The 26,007-nt window shown below is 40.0% G+C and overlaps 1 protein-coding gene across 4 annotated transcripts in view; it reads left to right on the plus strand.

Moving 5' to 3' along the window:
• PARD3B (par-3 family cell polarity regulator beta) overlaps positions 1-26,007 on the plus strand; it is a 616,262-nt gene that overhangs the window by 334,114 nt on the left and 256,141 nt on the right. For all 4 annotated transcript variants that reach the window (XM_037913130.2, XM_037913131.2, XM_037913132.2 and 1 more), the window contains 5 exons: positions 1,260-1,445; positions 10,404-10,574; positions 16,311-16,440; positions 21,910-22,015; positions 23,495-23,610. In XM_037913130.2, coding sequence (XP_037769058.1) covers positions 1,260-1,445; positions 10,404-10,574; positions 16,311-16,440; positions 21,910-22,015; positions 23,495-23,610 — 709 coding nt within the window. The remainder of the gene's footprint in view (positions 1-1,259; positions 1,446-10,403; positions 10,575-16,310; positions 16,441-21,909; positions 22,016-23,494; positions 23,611-26,007) is intronic.

Genomic DNA, 26,007 nt, shown 5'->3' on the forward strand with positions numbered 1-26,007 from the left:
ATGTAGGGTGTTAAATGTATTGTATAGTGGTCTCAGTCCACTGCCAGTTGGACAGAATAATAAACTTTAAGGTCATAAAGGAACCATTATGATTATCCAGAAACCAGCCCCACAACTGGCACACGTTGATGCTGTGTGGACAATCTCAGCAGAGACGGCAAGGATGTGGGGCGTGAACTTCCTTGTACCCATGGAGGTGGTACAGGAGAACCTCAGAGTTACAAACCCCTCGGGAATGGTTCGTAACTCTGAACAAAACATTATGGTTGTTCATTCAAAAGTTTACAGTTGAACATTGACTTAATACAACTTTGAAACTGTACTGTGCAGAAGAAAAATGCTGCTTTTATGCCATCTTAATTGAAATGAAACAAGCACAGAAACAGTTTCCTTACTTTGCCAAATATATTTTTTAAACTTTCCCTTTATTTTTTTAGTACTGTGCTGTATTTGTTTTTTTGGTCTCTGCTGCTGCCCAATTGTGTACTTCCGGTTCCAAATGGTTGATTGGTCAGTTCCTAATTTTGGTGTTTGTAACTCTGAGGTTCCACTATACCTCCAAGTTAGGTTTGAGGAATGTTGGCAGGACAGTGTTGAGAAGTTTCCACTCCCACTTCCTGTGTGGTGCCCATTCTGTAGATTAACAGAGGATTTCAGTCCAGCACCTTTGAGAAATGCTAACTTCACATTCTGCTTTTTAAAATGGTATTTTTCTGCATATACCATTTTTCTATTAATTTTGTTTCTTACACTGCTGCTCCAAACTTTAAAAGAGATCCAAAGCATGCACCAATTCATCCACTAAGGGTGCAATAATTTTTTAAGGATTTAGCTTAGAATGGTGTGGAATTGAACCACACAACTCTATTAAAATCAGTGAGCGTACATGTAAAGGCAGTATGAATTATGAGAGTACGTTTTTAATGTAGCTGTTTGTATAAGTTTGAAATGCAGTCTCCTTCGCCTCAAATGTCCTGTAGTATCAGACTTGTAGTACCTTGTGCTAAAGTGTTTCCATATTCCATGTAATCATATTTATAAATATTTTTAATAATATATATTAGGTCACAGAATCATGTGACCAAATCATAGGCAATAGCCCAAAAGCTGTTGACTAGATAAAGGAACTATGGTGCAAAACTATTTTTAGTTAAATGAACCTGTCCAAAGAATTAGATCTGGGAAACCTAGAATGTACTGTGTGTGTAATATTCTCTTTTTTTTCCTCCACTGTTTTCATCTTTCAATTTCTCTAACAGAAAGGAGAGCCCAACTGCAGTATTCTTTCACTGGAGACCACAGAACAGCTGACCTTTGAGATACCTCTGAATGATTCAGGTTCTGCTGGACTTGGTGTCAGCTTGAAAGGCAACAAATCTCGGGAGACCGGGGCTGACCTTGGGATTTTCATCAAATCTATTATCCATGGAGGTGCAGCTTTTAAGGTATGGAAGAACTGTATTAGCTCTTGTCTGGTAGCATTCAGATGTTTACATGCTCTTCTAGGAGTTTTTTGTGAGAGAGTTCTTGTCTTCTAACTTCCAGAAAATTACTGAAAAAAGAAAAGGAGTACTTGTGGCACCTTAGAGACTAACCAATTTATTTGATCATGAGCTTTCGTGAGCTACAGCTCACTTCATCGGATGCATACTGTGGAAATTGCAGAAGACATTATTATATACACAGACACCATGAAACAATACTTTCATGGTGTCTGTGTATATAATAATGTCTTCTGCAATTTCCACAGTATGCATCCGATGAAGTGAGCTGTAGCTCACGAAAGCTCATGCTCAAATAAATTGGTTAGTCTCTAAGGTGCCACAAGTACTCCTTTTCTTTTTGCGAATACAGACTAACACGGCTGTTACTCTGAAACCTGTCATCAGAAAATTACTGGAATGCTCTTCTAAACCGTGCTAATTCCAACACATCACATAATAATATCCTATGTACATTAACATATATAAATATATATATTTAGCTCACACAGCAATATTTACCTCATAGTTAAGATTGCTCAAGTGTTTCTTTATTCTATAAAGAGATCTTACAAAGATGCATACTTGTACTGAAAAAAATGTATACTTTTTTCCTTTTTTTTAAAGTGATGTCAGAGTTAAGGCTGTGCATTTGAGTGAACTTTTGCAGAATTGACTGTGAGCTTTGTGGTTTAGTGTATTTTGGAGTGAAATAGGCTTTGGGTAGAATTTCCAAAAATGCCTAAGTGAAGGGGACTTAGGCCTCCTTCTTCATATAGGCATTTTTTAAAAGTCTACCCTATGTCTTAGAGTTGAGGAGTCTGTGATTGTATTTGGTGGGGGTAAGAGATGTGAATTGAGGTTGGTTTGGATGTTAATGTTTGTCTAAACTGGTGATTTCCTTGATTTTTAATTTGTGCTGATAGGAACTACACTTGAGCAACTTTAACTGTACGTTAATGGCATCTTTGGTGTGAGAATTTCCTTGGTGTGGTGGTGGGGTTTTTTTTAACAACAAAAGTATTAAGTAGGCTTGGTGTGTAAGGACTGAAGGAGGAAAACTAAGCTCTGGTAGATGCCATGAGGTACACCACAGCAATGGTGGTTACTGCAGTGGGACTCTTCTGCTTGTAGATTTTTATATACGGAGTGTGTGTATTGGGGGCGGGATTTATAGTTTTGTGGAATGTGAAGGAAGGAAGATAATAAGGGCAAGCCTTTTTTCCAAGTTGAAAGTGCTAAACTTTACATGGTTAAAATGTCTAACATGGAGAAAGGTGTTTCTCTGTCCCTGTGCCTCCTATGCCTTCTTTTCATTCCATGTCTGTCCCTGACCCCTACAGGTGCCCTCTGTACCCTCTGAAGCTGAGGCTTCCTTGTTATCTGTCATCCTCTAAATCACCCATTCCCCTTAGTTTTCTGTAGACTTGCTAGAGTTTGTGACAGAAAGCCCTGAACTCTCATACCTAGCAAGGTCTGTCAGAATGAATGCCACTCTGGAAGGTGTTGAGACTCCACAGTGCAGTGGTGCAGTGTAAGAACCTGGATAGCGTTGTCAGATGGGGAGGTGGCCTTCCTCGTGACCTGGGAAGCAACCAAAGCTGGCTGTGAACATTCAGTGCTCTGCCATCCTCCATGGTGCAAGAAAACCAACCAAAACAAAAGTTATAACAGAAAAGCCAAATCACATTTTTATTTTTATTTTTCCTCACAAATAGCTCCATGCTGGGCTTTAATGTAAGGTGAAACCCTTGTGAAATTGTACATTTGTAACTTGAGATTGTGATGTTATGTGACCCTGGAAAAAAAAATCGGTGAAACCAGAAAAAAGCATTTTTTAAACCTTCTTGAATTGTACCACAAAGGCACTTAAAAGTGTGAAGTGCCACAGAAGATTACAGTTCTTGCAAAAGCCCATTTTTTGAGAATGATTTCTGTGAATGTTCCTGTTTTAATTAAGGGATTCATACCTTGCTTTAAGTGGAGAACTCAAAACAGCCTTAACTACTGAACCATTAGGGCAGTGATGCCCAAACTGTGGTGCATGCCCCACTAGGGGGGCGCGGACAAACGTTTTTTGGGGGGTCGGGGGAGTGGCGAGGCCTAGGCCAGCCCCTGTGGGAAGTAGGGATCACTGCCATCAAGCCCCGCTCTGCCCCTGTCCACTGCCAGGCCATCTCCGCCTCGAGCCCCAGCTGCTCCCCCATTTCCAGTTCAGCCCCCAGCGTATTGCATGTAGCATTCTCTCTGGGCTGCTTTTAGTCTGTCCACAGTTCCAAGGGTGACACAGCTGGACCCATAAAGCAGTGTAAAGACAATGAAATTACAAACTCATTTAGCGTTTACAAGAATAAAAATTCAGCAAGCCTGTGAGATGGAGAATAATGTATTCAATCTGAACTGTCAATGGAAACCTAGTTTGTCATATTCTTTTTACTTGCCAATCAAAATATTGTTAGTATTATGGACAAAGCATGCCTTAGTTGAGGTTAACAACAGTTGCATAGAACTGATGTCTGAGCTGAACACAAACTGATAAATCACAACATTATGACTTGTTCATCTCTCTCATGGAAGTAAGGACTCTTGTTCACTTTTTTGATTAAAAAGCACTTGAATAACTTGCTAATGTTTACGAAATTTATTGGCAGCAAGTTCACCAAATAAAATTTGAATAGAGATAGCTTTAGTGAAATTAAAAACAAGAGTCTTAATCATCTTGTCATGTAATACATTTAGCTGTTTTGGATCTATAATGTAATATTTTCTTTTGTGTTATCTCAGCAGATCCTAACAATTCTGTTTTCTGTAGAAACACCTTTAATTCAGTCTGTGTAATTTCCTCTGCTGACACTAATGTACTGAGTAAGACAATTCACAACATTAAAAACTACACAACCACATATTTACAGATGGTGTTAAATGCCAGATGGCATCAATCAAGGCTTTAGCCTTTATATGACTGTTTAATACTTAGTTGTCTTTATTTACCTTTCTAAAAAAGGAAGGGGGTTGTTTTTGTGACAGCAGGAAAATTGGTTAACCAAGAAACAAAGTTTATTTCACTGTTGTTTTTTAGTTTGCTGGGGTTTTAAGCATCAGAATTTTACCCACATGACCTACTCCCATTTTACCAACCATGGGATGAGCATTTTCCCCTATTCTCCAATTCTAGAATTGTGTGAGGGTTTTAAACTCTGTTTATTGTAGTACTGAGAATCTATGTATAGTTAGAAACATACATAACAGATTTAAACTCAAATATTAACAATTAACATGTCCGCCAAATTCCTCCAACTATCTCCCCAACTCTTTCCATTGCTGTTGTTTATCACAGTACATTTCCCTTTGTAGAGGGTGAAATTATAAAGAACATAAGGGAAAGAATACATATAATTTCTTTCATTCTAGGGTCACTGTTTCTTTCTTTTTCCATCTGTATAGTTGCTAGTGCAATACTTCGGGATAGATAGCTATATCAGAAATGTATCTATGGAGGTGGTACTAAATTGTATGTTAAAGATTTTTCATAGATTTTAATCTATGATAGTGCAGCCTGACCATGGTGCTATTTTTCTCATTTTATAGATGGGTCACTGAGAGACACAGTAACTTGGCCACGATCACAAAGGGTAGGGAATCCAGGTTTCCCAAGTCCTAGGCTAATCACTGGACCATCCTTCCTCTCACTGTACTTATATATGCGTGCACTATTAACTACTGAGAAAAATCTGCTTACATTGCTCTAGGAATGAACCACCCAAATGACCTGTTAACAAAAGTTCCATTTCACAAGTTGCTACGTTAGGGCCAGTACAGCCCTTAAAAAGAGGCCAGATACAAAATGTCCTTTCACAAGGAGGCATAACATGCCGCAATGGAAGGGGGCAGTCCAAAAAGAGGTTGCTCATTGTCCACACCTGCTTGGAATGGAATGATAGATGAGTTTGACAAAGCAAACGTGGTAAGATAATGTAAAGGATATCGGAACTTATAGAGCTGTTGATATAAGGAACATAACTGTTGGAGGAACAAAGAAGCCAGGTTTTCCTATAAAGCCTAGGGACTTCCTCAGACAGACACACACACGCTGCTGCTGGACATACAACCCAAGCTCTCTGGCTACCAAGGGGACAGCTCCTCTTTCCTGTGTAAAGCAAAGACTGTGGGAACTTTCTAGGTACTATGAAAACAGCCTTCTACTGGCACGGATAGCAAGTCCCACAGTCATTCCCAAGTCTGGATCTTCTTCGAAGTAGCCCAGTACAATACAGCCAAGTCACCACACCAATCTGAATTGTGTTATGTAAATAAAGCCTACTCTTTCTGGGTTTCCAATTCTCTGTATTCCTGTGGTTGGCTATCTTGCACAGCACAGTCGTCACCCAACTGTGAACAACTATAAAATTCCTTGCATCAATTTAAAGTGTGTGTGTGTGTGTGTGTGTGTGTGTAAATCAGGACTTCTAACATTTATGTTAAAAGCCTTGTGTATTGGGAATTTTAAATTCAAAGCTTTTATTTGCACTTATTCTGAGCATTTGCCCCTGCAGTTTATTGTACTAAATTCTAGAACCAAAAACAGTTGGATTTAAGCACATGTATTGCTTTTCAGTGAACCTAGGTTCTTTTGTGATATCGTGAAAAATCAAGAAGTTTATAACCCTTTAGGCATGAGGATGATCTCACAGTATCTCACTTTTGTGGCTGGAATGTAAAAATGAATCTGGTCTTTGTTATATTGTTAGATGTTACAGTTTTGAAAAACAACCTCCTCCCACACAATCACAATTTGTCTTCAGAAGAGCATGAATACAAGATTTGCAGATCAGCTTGAAGTCATCAGATTATTTCTTACCCTTTTACAGATCACATATACCAGCAAGAGACCAACGAATTTGTCTCAGCATTGCAATAGATGTAGTGCTACAAATTGGATATTTATTCACGGAAAGTGCCTTTTTATGCTGTCCAAATGTCTTTAATGTGTCAGAGTTTGAAAGACTTCTTTCACCGATGTCTCTTTTCCAGAATGAAAAGAATGCATTAGGTTATGTACAAAATGCAAACAATTTTGGTTGGTTAGTATTATCTCTTATCAGTCTGGACAGAAGGTCTGAAGACAGGCCAACATTTTTCAGTGACTTCCGAAATTTTAACACAGTGATTTAGCTCACTTGTTTTAGCAGGCAGTGAAGAAACCCAGTAAAGAAGTTGTGAAAAATGTAGGGGGAAATTGAAATCTTTAGGCTAATTTATATATAGAAAATTGAAGTGTATGTTATAGATTTTAGAGAATCGCAACTCATCCAGTTTACCCACAAAAACCAGCAGAATACCTATTGATCATTGGATAACTTAACTCCTTCGGCAGTTAATGTCTTACATTTTTCCATTGCACTATTTATTTATTTTTTAAGAATCCTAATAAGAATACTAATGAATTTAAAGAACTGTACAAGATTAAACCACTATTATACTTGATGATTGCTCCTTGAAGACCCACATCAACATCCTTTTGTGATTTTTGCAAAGAATGTACTCTTTGGCTTCAATAGCTATAAGTGAGGTATTACTAATATTCATGACATTTGCAGTTATATAGCACCTTTCATCTGAGGACAAGATGCTAAAGTGCCCATTGGGATGAATGTGTTTAGATGCATCCTCTTACTCTTTAATTGTATTGTTTTCAATTTCACATGTCTTGTAGCATGTTGGCAGTGCACTTGGGATGAAATCCCACTCCTACACACATCCTCCTCTGTAGCTAAAATGCAGTAGAACGACTACTGTAAGCTTTTTCAGGGCAGAGATTGTTTCTTCCTATATGTTTGTACCACACCCAGCACAATGGAGTCCAAGTCTCTTTGGAGGCTCTAGATACAATCGTAATGTAAATATTAGTAGTTAATTGTATGGGGTGGGTCAGGGAACAGAATGGCTGCGCTGAATGCCAGGAAGCAGTTTGCTCAGAGGGAAGGAGGTCAAAGGTGGTCCCAGGTAGTGGCCAGAGTGTGATTTTGAGAGGGCAAACTCCATGTAGGAGAATACAGTGCCATAGCCACTATTATAGTCAAAATGCTAAGTGTCCTGTGGCCTGCCTACAAATAGAGGTGGCCACAAATTTACCTTTTACTTTGATTCCCCACATAAATCACATTTACTCAGACTATGCCAGGGGACAATAATTTCATTCTTAATGATTGTGGACACTTGCAGGTTCAAAGATAGAATGAAAAAATACCGAATTTGTTCATACTCTAAAAGTTGTTTTCCTAATCAAAAGGCAGAAAGAAACCTTTTAAAGATAAAAGGAAAAGTACAAATATGTAGCCTGTCTTGAGCCAAGCGGATTATCTTGCAGTACAGTAATGTGAAAATCTGAGTTTGAGGGTTGTTCAAACATTTTCCCCACTCTTCAAAATCACAGAAAGTCTCTGTGCTAAATAACTTTCTCCTGATCCCCTGCAAAAACAGTATTCATCTGCCTTCCAACTGTTTGTCTTTGGTGGGATGGTTCTGTAGTTATAAATGTACTGCGTTGTAAAGCATGTAGGACTACTTTGCTTTTGTTCAGTCCATCAGATATGTCATGAGCTTTGCATTTAAGCCTCATTTAAAGAGGTCAAAAAAGCTTTTAAGAACTGAGTTTATAAAAGACAACCAACATTTACAGAAATACTAAATCTCACATGAAAGGATTTCAAAGCAAAACCAAGAAAGTACTGGAGTTTCTAAGACTATACTGATTAATTTAAAATAATTTATTGGTATATTCCTGTATGTAGGCTAAAATTTGAAAATGTCTGTTGTATACTTGTAAATATTTGTACAAGCATCTTCGACAGATTTTTATTCAGAGATATATCCACAGAACAGGAAAGAGACTATGGGATTGTATGAGAAGAATATGAATCTGTTTTTTTTTTTTTTTTAAAAAATCAAAATCATTAGAGACTTACAGATAGAAGGCTTTTTTCCCTCATGCTCCCGTTGAAATCAATGGAATCATTCATTTTAGTGAATTTTATTAGGACACAAAGGAATTAAAACTGATGTGCAAGTAACAAAATGGGCCTGTCCAAAAGTGTTAACTCTTTTCTCTCCCTTCACCTTGACATATTCTCGGGCACCATTTTTTGTATGTGGTGGAAGGGTGGGGCTATATGTAAATTTATGTTGGCATAAAACACAAACAATGGAGTGTTTTCCACTATATTCCTCCCAAATGGCGCTACTGCTTCCTGTGCTCCTTTCCTGGCCCCTCTCTACGAAGGTCATAATCCACCTTATTTTCTTCTGTCCTTTCACCCTCCCTCATTGTTTCACTCATCTTCCAGTCCTCTCCTTCCTCCTTTTCCCTCCCTGTTTATTTTCCTTTTCTGGCCTCTGTTGTTCCTTTTAGTACTATGTCACTGCTTTCTAATTGTACCCTGCTCTGGTAACAAGGATTGATTCCCTGTTCCAGCAAAAATAATACTTAAGAAAACTGGGTTTAACATGGCTACTGTCACTCACACAAAAATCATTTAGTTAGACTTGGCAGCAATGCTACAAGAGTTAATTGAACAACAGTGTGATAGAAAAATAAAAAGAGAAAAGTATATACATTTTGGATTACACAGCTATGAGATGTATAAACAGTTCTGACGAGGACATTATGAAGAACACATGAGCTCATGATTGAACTGAATTCATGTAAAGCCAGCTAATGTTTTTTGATCCCACGTCCTTTCCTGCTATTCTTTCAGCCCTTCTTCCCATTCATGCTAGATTTCTTCAGTCTCAGCCCCTTTCTCTTCCTTCTTTCAGAGTTCTGACACCAACTTGATAGTTGTGAACTCTGTGGGTATGTCTTCACTACCAATGTTAAAGCGCTGCTGTGGCAGCTCTTTAATGTGGCTGTGTAGTCGCGGGACCAGTGCTGGGAGAGAGCTCTCCCAGCGCTGTAAAAAAACCCACCTCCGCGAGGGGAGTAGCCACCAGCACTGGGAGCATGGCTACCAGCGCTGGCGCACTGTCTACGCTGCCACTTTACAGCTCTGAAACCTGCATCGCTCAGGGGGGTGTTTTTTCACCCCCCTGAGCGAGAAAATTTCAGCGCTCTAAAGTGAGTGTAGACAAGGCCTAAGAGAAACCTTCAATTCTTGATCAGCGGAATTTCTGTGTTTTTATTTTTCTGTATTCTCTGCGTACAGAAACGAAAAAATCATTCACAGATATTAATAAAAACAACAGTATGCCTACTAAAGGCAGAAAATAAGTGTCCATACGTTTATTATGCCTACAGCTGTCAGCAAACTCTGGCAATGAAAGTGAATGGATTTCTTCAAAAACACAAACCGCTCTAGATGGCACAACTTCAATTTTGTTATTGGCAGCAGGGTTAGCTGTTAAAATACATGAAGAGCTTTTCGTTATGATATGGATGCTTTCGTCTTAGTGACCTTTCTGTATGAGAATATTTCCTTATATGGTGGCATATTCACTATGGCATGATGAGCACTGTAGGACAGAGTCATTTGTGGAGCTGTATCGTTTCTTAGCAGATTCTGACAACAGAAGCACAGAATTTTAAAATGCGCTGCAATGTTCATTCTTGGTTGTACAACGGATCTTGACAGATGTGGTGGATACTCTCTAACCCAGAGTCCATATTCCCATTTTCTCCTCTTTAGGACTCGTACAAAGTACAGTGTGGACGAAGAGGTGCCTGTTTTTGTAAATGTCTTGTGAACCATATTTCTCAAATACTGGGAATTGGCCAGCTTGAGCGATCTAGACTTTTTATGTAGACTTGGTGATATTTACAACTGGATTGTATGTAGCTTCTAAGAAAGAAACACATGACTGTATCTTGCTCTCCTATGTATGTTGCCCCTACATGGTATTACTTTAATATTTTTGGTTGCCTTCTAGGATGGCCGCCTGCGAATAAATGACCAGCTGATTGCAGTGAATGGAGAGTCTCTTCTGGCGAAATCCAACCATGAAGCCATGGAGACACTGAGGCGTTCCATGTCTATGGAAGGGAACATTCGCGGGATGATTCAGTTAGTGGTTCTCAGGAGACTGGATAGACAAATGCAGGTAATGCAAAAAACTTGTTCAAGAGTTAGGCCTCCTTGTGGTAAGCAAAGAATTGTATTCACAGTTTCATTAAGAATAGTTATTGGGGCAATTCTCCATCCACCATTTTGAAAATATCTTCCTATTTCTAAGTGTGTGTTAAAGATATTGGGTGAAATCCTGGCCTCATTGCAGTCAATGGCAAAACCCCTAATTGATTTCAGTGGGGTTACAATTTCACTCATGGTATGGCTTTAACTAACACTTAAAAAAAACTCATTAAAATTATAGTTCTGACTCCATAAACATGGCACATCCCTGCACTGATTCAAAAGAGCACATTAGTACTTGCATTAAGCAAAGCCACTTTTTAAAAAATTTACTACAGTTTTGAGTTCTTGAATTTTTTGAACTCAGCTCTAGGAAATGAGGTAAGCAATCTGTCTGTGTGACTCTACTATGCTTATAAAGAAGTGTGCTGTCTGCCCTTGGCTTCTGGAGGTGCGTATCCACCCGTCACACTAATTTTTACTTTCACTTTTAAATAACTATTTTTTACTGGATTTTCAATATATATACTGTTCACAAGAAACAGCTACAACTGTGATTAAGAATAAAAAGAAAAAAGGGCCTTTAGAAATCACATGATAGTACTCTGGGTGAATGTTTGAGAATAATATTTTGTGTGTGTGTTTATATGTAAAAGATAAGAGAGAATGGTTGTTCTAGGGAAGGGAAGCTGTCTTCCCTTAAGCTGTGGATAGTTAACTCTCTATGGTAGATTCCACTTCACTAGTTATATTTAAACTTGCTTTACCTCCCACCTGGATTGACATTAAAAAAAAAAACAAAAAACCCCAAACTTGCTAAATTTTATACTGTAACTGCACTGGGAAGTTGCTTTTCACAAAGGCTTTACACTCTGACATAGCAGAGAGGGAGACATGGAAAGCCAGTGTGTAGTTTCCCTGGGGCATTTTCTAAGATTATTGGCTAACATTTTCAAATCTTTTCCTGTAGGAGACAGACCCTTTATAGTCTTATTACCACAATTAGACAATCAATGGTGATACCACTCTAGACAGGTTGAAAGCATGTTCTAGGGTTATTATTCTTAAATTTAAGAAAGCAATTTGATTCAACTGCTGTTATCTTTCATGGTCTGTACCTTATGTAAAACTAGTATTACGCATTTATATTTATTCTGTGCTCTGATGAGGTATGAATGATAACCCACCTACAGCGAAAACTAGAAAGAAAGCTTATCATTGCTAGCTTCTATTTTTAAAAAGTCAACTTTGGCAAAAATACTGCAACTGAATTATTGATGTAATAAAAATACAAGAAGCTGCTTTTCATCGTCAAAGTATATAGTTTTATACATTATCCAGATGTATGAAACACATAAACAATTCTGACACATGCCCTGTGAAGAATACATAATGAGCTCTTGATTGAATCAAATTCATTTTAAACAGAAATTAATTTTTATAGAATGTGCTCGAGGTTCAATTGTAATTCCATTTGGGGCTGGAGACTATAGGAAAATGGGCCATGACCCATTCTTTCCCTTCCCCAAAATCGTTTCCTACCTGCTACGTTCCAGCTTGGTATAAGCAGAATATGTTTTAAAATCCATTATTTGTTTTATTGGTCAGGACACTAATGGAGGCCTTCCATGACAGCTCTGTTTTACAAGCTGAATACTCTAATTAAGCTGGTTACTGATCAGTTGTTGGGATATCGATTGTGTCATTTATCAAAGAGCTGGAAAAGCAGATTTTTTTTGGTTGTTGTTGTTAATTTAAGGCTGCCTCTCCCAGTGGGTCCCCATCTTTAATTTAGTAGTAGTAGTTTGTATCAGTGCAGGGCTTGATTTAGCCGACAATATACTTCCAAAAGGTAATAGACGTGGATCACTTGGCATAAGGAATAAGTGGTAAATCTTCCCAATGTAACTTGAAGAATTCTGGTACACCAGAGGCACATACAATTGTTAACAATGGGTCTTCCCCATAATAAAGAGCCTCTGAATATACTATTTAACTGGCTGTGAATAAAGCATTGAAATGAGGAGGAGGGGAAAACAGTCAACATGTTATTTGGCCAGTGGCTACTGAAAGAAAAGAAGAAGCTTATGAGACTAGGTCTGTAGCTGTCTCTGTGTTGTCATCAGTAGGCTCTCAACATTGATGAAGTGGTCTTAGTTAATCTGGCCTTATGGCCAGCCTGTCTTTCTCTGGGAAATCACTAGTCTTATAAGGCAAAAGAAGAACCATATAATGATCAATGGCAAATGGCGATGCTCACTTACAGGTGTGAAAGTGAGAAGGGGTGCAGATGTTGGCAGCGACCACAACCTTGTGACAGCCTCAATCAAGCTAAAACTGAGAGGTGTGGGTCCACCAAACAAGGGACATGGACATTATGATATTGACAGGCTAAAGTCCCTTGAAATACAGACCGCCTTCATTCTGCAGTTAAAAAACAGGTTTCAAGCGCTTGCAGACCTTGATGAAGAGGAGGGGAATGCAGATGACGAGATCAACAAGGAGTCGGACAAAGTAACAGCAATTTATAAACAGAGCAGTAAAGCCTGTCTAGGCCACAGGCAGAAGAGAAGGAAGGGAGTGGATTACACGCAGCACATGGAATGCCATAGAAACCAGACCAGTCCTGAAGAAGAAAGTTTTAGACACAAAATCCCAGAAACTAAAGGACAAATACCACAAGCATATTGCAGGGCACACCGGGAGGTCAAATGCCTTGTGAGAGCGAACAAATGGCATTATATTGATAATCTGGCAACACAAGCAGAGGATGCAGCTGCTTGTGGTGAACAAGGAACTGTCTACAAAATGATGCGGCTTATCAGTGGTAAAAGGCAGACACCAACAAACACTCTCATCAGGAACAAACAAGGACACTTACTAACAACCGAAAAAGAACAAGAAATGCGCTGGACAGAGCACTTCAAATAATTGCTGAACAGGGAGCCACCTAAAGAGGAAGCAAACATCCAGGAGGCAGAAGAAGATCTTGAGATCAACACAGACACCCCAACTAAGGAAGAGATCATTCAAGCTATCAAATCCTTAAAAAATGGGAAATCTCCTGGCAAGGACAACTTGAATGCAGAATTGTTCGAGGTAAATCCTAAAGTAGCAACATCTATCCTGACCCCTCTATTTACATCAGTCTGGGAAAGGGAAAAAGTGCCAGATGAATGGGGTTATAGTGAAGATACCAAAGAAAGAAACTCTCAGTAATTGTAATAACTGGTGTAGTATCACACTTTTATCTGTGCCAAGCAAAGTGTTGTGTAAGATCTTAGTCCATCGTATATCAGAGGCAATTGATTGCATTCTGAGACAAGGGCAAGCTGGTTTTCGGAAAGGGCGTGGATGCACAGACCAGATCTTCACTATATGAAACATAATAGAACAGTGCTTAGAACGGCAACTCTACATAAATTTCATAGACTTTGTGAAGGCTTTTGATAGCATTCACAGGGCCAGCCTCTGGCACATTCTGCAAGCATATGGAATTCCTTTCTGTATAATGAACGTTATCAAAAACTTCTATTTCAACTTTACATGCAGTGTTAATCACGGTGAGCTCAGTTTTGAAGTCAAAACAGGAGTATGTCAGGGGTGTGTCATGTCTGCAGTCCTCTTCAACATTACCCATCGACTGGGTAATGCGGCGTACAACAGAAGATATGCCAAGAGGCATTAAATGGACACTCTTCTCATCCCTTGAAGACCTGGACTTCGCAGATGATGTTGCTCTCCTATCACATACCCAACACCATATACAAGAAAAAACAACTCGACTCAATACTTTCAGCCAGCAAATTGGACTGAAAATCAACTGCGATAAGACAGATATCATGACCTTTAATATTGCCTCACCATCACCAGTATGGATAGAGGATTATGTTCTCACCAATGTCGAAACATTCACATACTTGGGCAGCACCATCAGCCAGGAAGGTGGAACAAGCCAGGACATCCAGAACAAAATCAATAAAGTCAGGAACATCTTCAGGAGCTTAAATACAGTCTGGAAATCATCAAAATACAACACCAAAACCAAACTCAAGATTTATCAGAGCTGTGTACTTTCAACACTGCTTTATAGTGCAGAATGCTGGGGAATGAGGAAGTCTGACATGTTCAAACTGTCTTCATTCCATACAACCTGTCTCAGAAAAATCCTCCATATCTTTTGGTCCAGAACAATCTCAAACCAAGATCTATTGGCGCAGTGCAGCGAAGAGGATCTGAGCACCATCATTGCCAGGAGGTGTTGGAAATGGATCGGTCATGTGCTTCGGGTGGAAACTGATTCCGTCACCAGAGTAGCAATAAGATGGAAACCTGAAGGCAAGCGAAAATGAGGCCACCCAAAAACAACAGACAGGAGTGGAAGAGCTTCATCACTGCCCTAAACACCAAAGGTGTAATAGGAACATAATGATGATGATGAAACGTTTCAAAGGCAATTTAACCCAGTCTCTATTGCTTTGAGCATAACTTCGTAGGCATGCTCACATGCGTGCAATTTTCAGTACTATCAGTTGTGCGCATAGAAGATAAAAGTTATAAACACATCATCTGTGTGCACAAGTGATAGTACCTAAAAAGGGATGCATAAGTGTTGGTGCCTGTGTTACACACTCAGGACCAGACATACTGTTTAAAACTGAAACATTTTATTAAAACTGTAATCAGAATCAGGCAAACACAGAGCTTGCAAAAGTCCACTGCAATAGTCTTCCAGGAGTGCTAGACTCTTCTGTCACCACACCCTGCTCCCTTTGACCTTTTCAGCACAGTTCCTTACCTTAAAGGGACAGGGTATAGGGAAATATAGCCTTGGCATTCCATCCACTTCTTACAAAAACTTACAGTGACACTAAAAGATTCTAACATACCTGTTCTAAAATTTATAAGTGCTACACCTGTTATATGAAATCCACTGGCCCAGGTGAAGGCAGCTTTGTAAAATGGAGGCCAAGTGGAGGCTTCTTTCTGGTTATGTATTGGCTTTTCAAAGAAACTACAATGTTGAGAATATCATTCTACCTTTTAATAATTAGCCAAAGCATTTTACTGTCTATATTAATAATTTCCCCTGTACGACGATGACAGACGTGCCTTTTGGGGTTTGTCCCAGTTTGATAAATTGTGCATTTTTTAACAGCAACTGTCAGGAGAATAAATTAGGAGCTGCAATATGGATATGGGGGGAGGGGAAAATATCTCAAAAGAAAAACAGACTAGAGGTGTGGCAAAAGTTTGTTCAGCTGCCAGCCAGAAGACCTGGGTTTAGAGGTTACAAGTCTGCTTTAGTGTGTGATCATCAGAGCATACGCACTCAGTCTCTGAGCGAAGGGAACCAGCTGGCTGGCAAAGAAATATCACGGGCATTGCCTGTGCCCTTATGTTGACAATGCCACAAGCTGCCCTCACAGATGGAGGAATAACATGAAGCCAGTTGTGGGTCAGAAAAAAGAAGTCCTTTTCTCTGTTTATCATCCTTAATGATCATTTCTAATGTAAGGGTACTCTCTTGTTTCATGGTCAGCAGTGGTCTGAAGACATCTTTCATGTTTCTCATTGCAGAGTTAATAATGTGCAATAAAAGCCTGACAAATAATGCACAAACCCCAGTGTGATTTAGTGATTACTGTTCCTTGGCTCTGTTGGACATTTATTTTTTCAATTAAAACATGATTCTGTTTCTTCTTAGGAACGCTCAGATCATGGGTTTTTTCAAAAATCAGCACTTGAGGGCAGTCAGACCTTTACCACTATCTCCAGGCGCAATGATGCTATCCTGCAGCAATTTGTAACTTACAGTCCTCAGGAAAGACTAAAAGGTATGTACTGTACATCCTTCTTCATGCCTCTCCCCCCCCCCCCACCTCCCACCCCCCAAAAAGTGCTCTTTTTGTTTTCAGAAATCCACATCAACTAGAAAAACAGTTAATTAGAGTAAGTGCAGGCTCTGTTACTTTGAAGCTTGAAGATCCAGGGAGGGTGGGAGAGCTGACTCAGAAGTTGTGAATTAAATTCCTGGCACACGTTCCAGTTTAAGTAACAGTTTCTAGCTCACTGCCCAACACGTAAGTTTGGATAAAAAACAAATGATGGTTGGAAAATATATATTGTCAAAATGTTTATTTTCTATACATCCTTGATGGGTACAGTAATTATTTTAAAAAGCAAATTGTCTAGTTTGTGTCCTGTTTTATAATCCAGTAGGAATTTACACTATACCCTAATATTCATAAGATTTGCTATTTTATTTTACTGAGACTTAAAATATTTTAAGGTTAGAAACAGACCCTTAGTGTAAAATAGCATTAGGACATCATATTTACATTCCCCATTCCAGACTTTGAAACTTTTTTAGTAACTATAATATTCTTAGTCTGTAAATAGCTGACTAAACACCCAGCTTTAACGCTGACACTTTATCTTCCTACCTCCTCCCCTTACCAGCAGAAAAATCCCACTGGCTGCTATGTATGGCCCTGATTCCACCAGGTATTTAAGCATATGCCTAATTTTAAGCATTTGAGAAGTCTCATTAAATGTTGTCACCCATTCAGTGGGACTGCTCATGTTCCTAATCAGGCACTTTTTAAAGTACTTAGGTAAGAATCAGAATAAGGCCTGTTTGGAAGAGCTGTACTTTCTGAGGGATCCTAGCAGCAGAGGTTGCTAGTGTGTCTCTTTTTGTTTTGCTCATTCTTTGTTTTACATTTTTGAGGGGCAAAAGGAAGGAGACAACCCACCACAGTGTGAGGGGTGAATGGATGTTAGATGTTGAGAAGACACCACAGACATAGGGCAGAGAGAGAGAGAGAGACCCCTTTATGAGGGAAGAAAGAGAGAGACAAAAACCAAGGCCTGGGAAGATATGGGTGGTGTCAGTCAAAGGGCTAAGGAAAGAGATTTTTAAATTTTACTGAGAAACTAAGTGAAGTATCTTTGTATTGTGACTTATGTTTAAAAAAAGACTTGTTTAGTGAAATCAAATAGAATGCCAGCTGTGTGGGGCAGGCGGAAGAATGGGACATGTATTTGCCCAGCAAAAGACCTAGTAGAGGGCTCTGTATAGCAAAGCTGAAATCGTTCAGGTACATGTGAGCAGAGAATATGTCCCTAAAATAATACAGTGCACATACATGTAGCATGTATTTTGCTGTAAAAATATTTGTTTAGTTCTGAACATTTAACCTACTTTAACCCACATTCCTATCAGCATTACCCTTTTCTCCACCCCCACCCCCATATCATTTGTTACAAACACTTTTTGCATTTTCTTTTATAATAGGCTGCGATCCTACAATGGTATCTGCACACGTGAAACCATGCACCCCCACAGGGCCCCAGTGAACCCAAAAGTGCTTTTGTGTCTTCCCACAACGAACAAGTTGCAGGATTACAGTCTTATATCAGATACAGGGATTGTCTCTTGATATATGTTTTCATGGTGCCTTGCCCGTTGGGGTTCCAGTCCTGATCTGAAGCTTTGGGTGCTACCATAATGTAAACAGTAATAAAAGACAGCAGAGATGTCAATACAATACTGTGCCCAATGCAAAAAATTAGTGGTAGAAGTTGAATTATGTTTAATAAAATGTCATACTCTCAGTTAATGTTTTCAAATAAGTTACTCCTAATGCTAGTCACTGCTCTACACATAAGACTGTTCTAGAAGCCCAACAAAAATAGATTGAAAAAAATAATTGGCTTATTAATACTATATTTTTTTAAAAGGGATCTTTTTTATTATACATGAGCAAGACCAAATGTAATGTCTGGGGAAAAGCTGTTATAGCCAAAACATTACATTTTGTCTTGCCTGTGGATATTTCAATAAAGGAGGGTTTTTAAGCCAATATTGAAATGCCAATGTTCAGTCTATTTTTTGCATGAATAATGCTTGCCACCCACAGGTTCCTGCTTTTTTTTCTTGCCAAGCTGTTGTGCAGAAATAGCAGTTTTAGAACAACCTCTTCGAGAAGCAATACTTCAGTGCCAGCAACTTCACATTTCTGGTGCTGAAAGATTACTGGAATCTGCCTCATCAGAAGCTCTTTTACATCCAAAAAATGATCAGGGTTGTAAGGGAATTGCTGTCATCTCTCTGGTTAAGAAATATTGCAAAGATAAAGTATCTACTCTACAATAGCGTGGCATGCTGAATCTCCATGGATGTACAAGTATCTACATTTAGAAGTGTAGCATGTGCTCATGAAAAGATTAGTTGATATAGAAAATGACTATAGATGAATACATTAATTCAGGAAAGTCTAATAGCCCAATATACTGTAACTTCACCTCATTGACCAGTTCAAATGTATCATCATTTTATGAATATTATATCAGTATTAATAGATTATTCCATGGCAGCTCAGCATCAGCCACACCAACCCTCAGATGTACTGAGTACGCACCATTCCCATTGAATTTCAGTGGAGTAAAGTCAGTGGGAATTGAAGGGCACTCACTATATTGCAAAATGCACTTGGTAACTCACAGGATCAGGGCCTTTAGGGAGGGAACCAAAGTTGTGGATTAGCTAGGAAGGAAAAAAGGGCAAGTTGGAAGGATGAGGGAGTGAGAACATGCAGTGGAAGAAGTCAGTATAGTCACTAGTTTTTCTCCAGAGATGCTCAGTTGTGTGAGACCGGAATGGAGGGAGCACAGAATGGGAAGGTCACGGGTGGGGTTTATGGGAGCATTCAGAATGGCGTGAGAGGGAATGAGGAATTATGGGTGGAGGGACAGAGTTGAAAGTGGCAATCGTGATGCTGATGGCAGTTAGTGATGACAAGGAGAAAAGGTGAAGGCCAGGAGAAAGAAAAGTCAGAGATGTTCATAGACTGGTGATCACAAAGGGAGTAAGTGATAGGAAAGTACAGAGCACAAGGAAGAAATGATGGTGAAGAGGAGCTTGTCCATGTTCATGGTCATAGACAGGGACTTTAGGAGAGAGGGAAGAACAGTGTTTTTTTGACAAGTCAGGATGGTGACTGAAGTTATGAGTTGGGTTTCATGGTTCAGGACAAGCCGCACCTTTCAGCCCTCTCAAATCTCTGAGTGCACCCCTTCAGGTGACCGTCCTCTTGCCTACAACTATTTTGTGTTGGAACCCTCTGAATTATCCCACTCTTAGACCAGGTCCCCAGGGTGTAGCACCATGTATACCAACCATGATTACTCAGCAGATCGAACTGAATTTGGCTACCTGCAAGACTTATCTTTGGTAGTTGACTGGTGTGTGAATTGGCATAGAACAGCCTTTCCAAACAAAGTATTGTTTAATCTCAAGGAACAAAGAGCAGAGAGGTTGTAACACAGCAAACAGTCTGCACATGTATCTGATCTGTCTAACCTGAAAGCTAGACAGGCCTGGCTTATGCAAAAGACCCCAGCCTCGGGGAGCTCAGGGAAGAAGGGCAGAATTGGTCAGCACCCCAGCAATCCCTGTGTCTCTCCCTCCATCTTCAGGAGCAGACATTTTATCAGTCCCCTCGTCTGTGTTGCCTGTATCTATTGAAGCTGGTCAAACTAGTTTATGCAGCGCACTTGGGTGGGTCAGGGATAGACTTCCAAGCAATTCGTTGTCCTATAATTATCAGTAAACAGGTCATTATCAGAAGTTTGCCCACTTTTCTATCTAGATGCAAATTAACCCACATAGCAAAAAACACAATAACAATCAAACACATAGATGTACGTGCAATATTAATAAAATATCATGAGCATCTTCCTCCTCTGTCATATTGGGTCAAATTGAAGCTTGGAAAGAATGAGGAAGTTAATGAGATAATCCAGAAACAGTAGAATTAGAGGTGCTGGCAGTGTGGAAACTGAAGAAACATGGTATGAATATAGAGTGAAGAGCTGAGAGTAGTTGGAGGCTGATATCAGATGAAGAAAGTGAGCCTCTCTGGGGGAGATGAAAAGGACCTCAGAAGAGGCAAAGGGGTAGAAAGTTGAAGGGATGGAATTGAGAGGTGGAGGGTGAAAGGTTGGAGCTTACTGCAGTCATGAGATTGGGGCTGCAGTAGGAGGAGATGCAGCAATACATGGTGAGCTGCAGGGAGAAAGCTAGGTTTCAATGAGTGTGAGGAGGTGCAAGGGCCTGGGGGATAGTCACAGATCTCGGCAAGCATGAAACATGGAGGGGAGACTAGAAGGAAGTAGAAGGAGAGAAGATGGGGACTTAGATGAAGAGAGTTTTTGGCTGGCAGGGTTAGAGCTTTATGAGTGAGGGAGAACGTATAGGAGGAAGAGTGTGAAGAATGGAAGGAAGAGGTAAAGACACTGAGGTGAAGATGAGAAGAGGATATTTGTTAGTAGCAAAGAATGTGCGAGATGGAGAGGAAGTGGTGATAGGAAAGAGGAAAAGAACCAGAACAAAACTTGTGAGTAATTGTGAAAGTGTGAATGTTGAGATGGCAGGGGTGAAGTGGAGGTGTACCATTTCCATGGACACAATGAAATGAAGTTGCTGGCAACTGGGAGAAGGCAGTATGTTTGAGAGAGGTGATGGCCCACTGAAGAGTAGAATGGGGAGAAGAAAAAACATGATTTGACCTTAGAATCTGAAGGTACCACTCTGGCTTCCACTCTTTGCTGCTGTTGAGTATACTGTGCAGTACTTCTTCCTAAATGAAGGAGACATTGACTCAGCCTCAATTATCATGTACTCTAACATCACAACAATTCTATTAAATATGTATTTGTTGTAATAATGGTTCATTCAAGCATGATGACTACTTTGACACATGTTTCGGGGCCAAACTCATCCTGGTGTAAATTGATTGCCTTGAATGGCATGATAGGAGGAATTTAGACTGTGATCCAGGGCTTCTTGGTTAGCCCTCCTGTCATGGGACAGCAGCAACTTTTCTTTTCTCCTATTAAGAATGGGAAAGGAGGTGACGTCTGCAGGTTAAGGTGCCTTACTCCCTATCTGGGAGGTAATAAATGTTGCAAACCAAAAAAATTAAACCAGTTGAACTTACTATTAGTTATGTTAAAACTATATGAGGGAAGTCAATATCCATTCAAATGCATTAAAGCGATTCAGGACTTGCACTGCATTTCACTATCAGCAGAGTTTCACTAATTATGCATCTTTAAAACAGCAAATCAACTCTTTTGGAATTCCCAAGGCATGTACTTTCTGCTTGTTATGATTTTAATTCTTCTTTAGTTTAGGTATTTGTATAATTTGTGGATCACGTCAGGCCTCCGTGTCCAGGTATTGATCAGTGACCTGGTGTCATGTAATCGCTGCTACTACTTTGTTTAACCCTTTTTAGGTTCAGAGCTGGCTATGTCTGATCGTGGTAGTGCTGAGACTGAAGTTCCACCTCCTCTGCCCCCACACCCCAGTGAGGAGCTGCTTTCTGAAGATTATAATCATAGGTTCGGATGTACTTTTTATTGCAGTTATTTTTGTTATTTATGGCTAGAATGGCTCAGTTCTCACTGATAATTGTGATGTTATTTTCTCATTGATTAAAAGCACTGTTGTTGTGTATGTAAATAGATGTGGAATCTGCACCACAATAGCTATGGTCAAGTTGACATTTCTGCAATATAAATCATGGTTGGTTATTTTTGGAATTTAATATCTTGTCTATTTCAGTAGTTTTCAAATGATGGCACATTTGTCACTGGTGATATGTGAGCTGTCCTCATTGGTACACAGATTTTTAAAAAATAAATTATTTTCATAATCATGTACTAGTTTTCTAAGAAAATGGTATATCATACAATTTTTTCTATAACCTTAAACCAGTGGTAGACATCCCGCGGGCCACACTTGGACCGTCAGGGTAATAAGCTGGCAGGCTGTGAGACCGTTTCTTTACAGTGACTGTCCACAGGCATGGCTGCCCGCAGCTCCCAGTGGCTGCGGTTTGCCATTCTCTTTTTAAATACTTGGGATATGCTTATCTGACATAGTGATTGAGGCTATGAGTAGAGCTGGTCAGAAAAACTTGGAACCATTTTCTGTCAGAAAATGCAGTTGTAACTGAATTGAAATGCTTTGCAAAACTGTGTCTGTCTTGCTGAAATTCCCTTTGGGGAAAAAATGGGCCGGGGGGGAAATCAAATTCTTGAAACATCCTTTTTTAACACTTTTTGAATGAAATTTTCCAATCTTTCATTTTGAAATGACTTTTGTTTAAAATAATCTTAAATTTTGAATGATATGTTTTAATATAAAATCAAAAACCAAAATGAAAACGAAAAGTTCTCATTGAGCCAAAATTACTTTGGGGGTAGGGGGCGGGGGGAGAGAGATTTTCCCTTTATAGAGAATTTTGAAATTTTCAGGTTTCATTCCAATTCTAAACTGAACCAAATTTCAAATCTCAGTCCTTTGTGAAACAGAACTTTGCTCCTCCATGCAGGTTTATTTATGGGGAGCTTCTGTGAAATGGTGATGGGTAGTGGTGGTCTTTTTAAATGCCATCATTCACATAGATTGTTGACATGTCAGGGAGAGTGAACCAGGTGCAGGGGCTGCATTTTGTGCAACCTATTTGGTAAACAATTCAGACAGGAGGTAGTTAAATAGAGCTCAGCAGAAGAGAAAACAAGACTGTTGGCACTGGATATTTCCCCTTCTGTTCTGTTAAATAAAATCATATTTAAATATTAAGCGTGTAAAAACAGCAGTTATCTTCACGAAGAATCTGTATTTAAATATATATAATTAAATACATGTGAGTAGAGGTGCTAAATCTCACAAAAGAAACGTGACAATCAGAGATTGATTTTAGATGCATGATTGCAAACAACTGGAGGGGAAAATACTTTTATATTGTGAAAGTTTTAATTACTTCACTTGGTTTTGCATTAGTGCCTAAATGTTTTGCATGGCTTTTTCCATAGCTCTGTAGTGGATTCAGCAGCATATTTAACAGATCAGAACATCAACTTCAGATCTTTGACACCAGCCAAGCAGCCTGAATCAATTAATCTGAAAGCCTCCAAAAGCATGGATCTTGGTAAGATGGAGGGGGGAAGGGGTCATCAGGTCATCGTTTTAGCCATAGCACATCTGCAGTATCTCCTTATTTTCTGCTTTTGTTATTTAAACAAATACATCAGCGAGCATATTCTTCAGCAGAGCTGCTGTGGTAGGGACTCCTATCACATCTAATCACAATTACCATTTTTACTGAAGTTGAATTAAGGATATTTTCTCCCAAAATATCATTTTGTCTTCCTGCATTGTCTTGAAATCTCAGCTGAAGGAAAGAGAGCTTTTGTGAAAATAAGTTAGAAGAATTGCCAGAGTTATGTCTTTAAAAAATCCATGCATGTCTAAGTCTATAGCAAAACAATAAACATATTATTTTCTGATAGAATGTAGAAGATTGCAAAACTGCATTAGGCAACAGTTGACTTTGTTACGACAAGATCATTGACAATAACAAAGTTGAACAATCAAAACATCACAGTAGATTTTCAGAGATACTTGAAAAGGAGTAAGGTTATGGTCCACTACCCATCAGAGCTGTGCAGAAAACTTTGCAATGTGGGTGAAACTGGGAGAAAATTGTTTTCACAATATTAGCAAACCATTTGTGCAAGGGGTTTTGTTGTTTTTGTTTTGTTTTGACTCAAATACTTTTCTATGGGGAAAACTGAGTTGTATTTTAGCAGTAGCAAGAAGAAAAGTCTCCAAGCCTTTTAAAACTCAAAGAATCAGGAGCCAAGTAAAACCTTTTATATTTCTTCAGTGTGGCACCCCTCACTCTTTTTCTGGGTATTTCATATTTAGGTCCTGATCCAGTAAGTTTGAGTAGTTCCAGTGGTGTGGCGCTAAGCATGTGCTTAGGTGCTCTTCTGGATGAGGGCCTTAAATATACCAGGAATGGTTTATTTATACACACACAGAAACGCACACCCAACATATTAAAACTTCTTAAATGGTGGTCGCACTGTATTTCCTTCTAACAGTGCAGATTTGTCTTAGTATTTTGTGTTCTGATTTTTTTTTAATCCAGAAAATATGTGCATTTTCATAGTAGGCAGCAAGTGAGCAAAGGGGGCAGAGTCTTGGAGCCGGGGGGAGCGTGGGGGGCCCTGAGGGGAAGAGGTAGAGCGGGGATGGGGCCTTTGGGGGAAGGGGTGGGGCACAGGGCAGAGCCTCGGGGGTCTGGTTACCAGCATTTAGAAAGGTGGCAACCTTAATAGAACTGTGGAGTAAGATTAGACATACTGAAGTCTGTGAGGAACCTTTATAAACATGCCTTGTGTGCAGCTTTTTCCATTTTAAACCAGGGGACTCCAATTTGAGTCCCTACATGGATACAATTGCTGCAGTATCGCATGGTAGAGATAACCAGTCTCTTAAGTTGCAAGGTCCAAAACTATTTAAGGCTTTCACTGTCAACATTTAAATTCCATATACAACCAGTACAGAACATGGAGCACTGGTGAAACAGTTTGAAAAGTCGCTAGGTGTAACCAAATGTACAATACGTTACAATAGCCTAATCTCAAGATGACAGAGGCACACAAAACTGCAGCAAGGTCTGCATCAGAAAGATCATCCAGCACAGAGGACATAACTATGTTGGGCACATCCTGCCTGGCATCCAGGAGCAACCCCAAACTGTGAACTTGTCTGACACACTCCCAAAATCCGGGATCCCAATACTATCCTCAACACTTCTTCTAGTTGCTTCTCCCTTCCCACCAACATTGTATATCTGAAGAGACTGGGTTATTTGCTTCATTGCACAAGCCAGGTCAAGCATGGAGAACAGTGAGTTGGATGTTGCCATCGTTCAAACATACCACTGCCCATGTCTCTTCACTGTCCCTCTCAACTAACTTGCATACGTGTTGATGGGGAGGGTGACAAAATATATTTCTGAGGTACCCTGCATGACAGAGCCCTTAGAGCAGGGATGGGCAAACTACGGCCTGGGGGCTGCATCTGGCCCTTCAGATGTTTTAATCCGGCCCTCAAGCTCCAGCTAGGGAGTGGGGTTGGGGGCTTGCCCCGCTCCGTGCATGCCGGGGCTCTGCGCGGCTCGCAAAAGCAGCAGCATGTCCCCCTTCTGGCTCCTACGCGTAGGGGCAGCCAGGGGGCACCACACACACTGCTCCTGCAGCTCCCATTGGCTGGCAACTGCGGCCAATGGGAGCTGCAAGGGCAGCGCCTGTGGACGGGGCAGCATGCAGAGCTGCCTGGCTGAGCCTCTGCGTAGGAGCCAGAGAGGGGAGCTTGTTGCTGCTTCTGGGAGCTGCTTGAGATAAACGCTGCCTGGAGCCTGCACCCCTGACCCCCTCCTGTGCCCCGACCCCCTGCCCCAGCCCTGATCCCCCTCCCGCCCCTAGAGCACCCTCCTGCACCCCCAACCTCTCATCCCCAGCCCCACCCCAGAACC

The sequence above is a fragment of the Chelonia mydas genome, chromosome 11 (genome assembly GCF_015237465.2).
Source record: "Chelonia mydas isolate rCheMyd1 chromosome 11, rCheMyd1.pri.v2, whole genome shotgun sequence".
In the NCBI taxonomy this organism is placed as follows: domain Eukaryota; kingdom Metazoa; phylum Chordata; order Testudines; family Cheloniidae; genus Chelonia; species Chelonia mydas.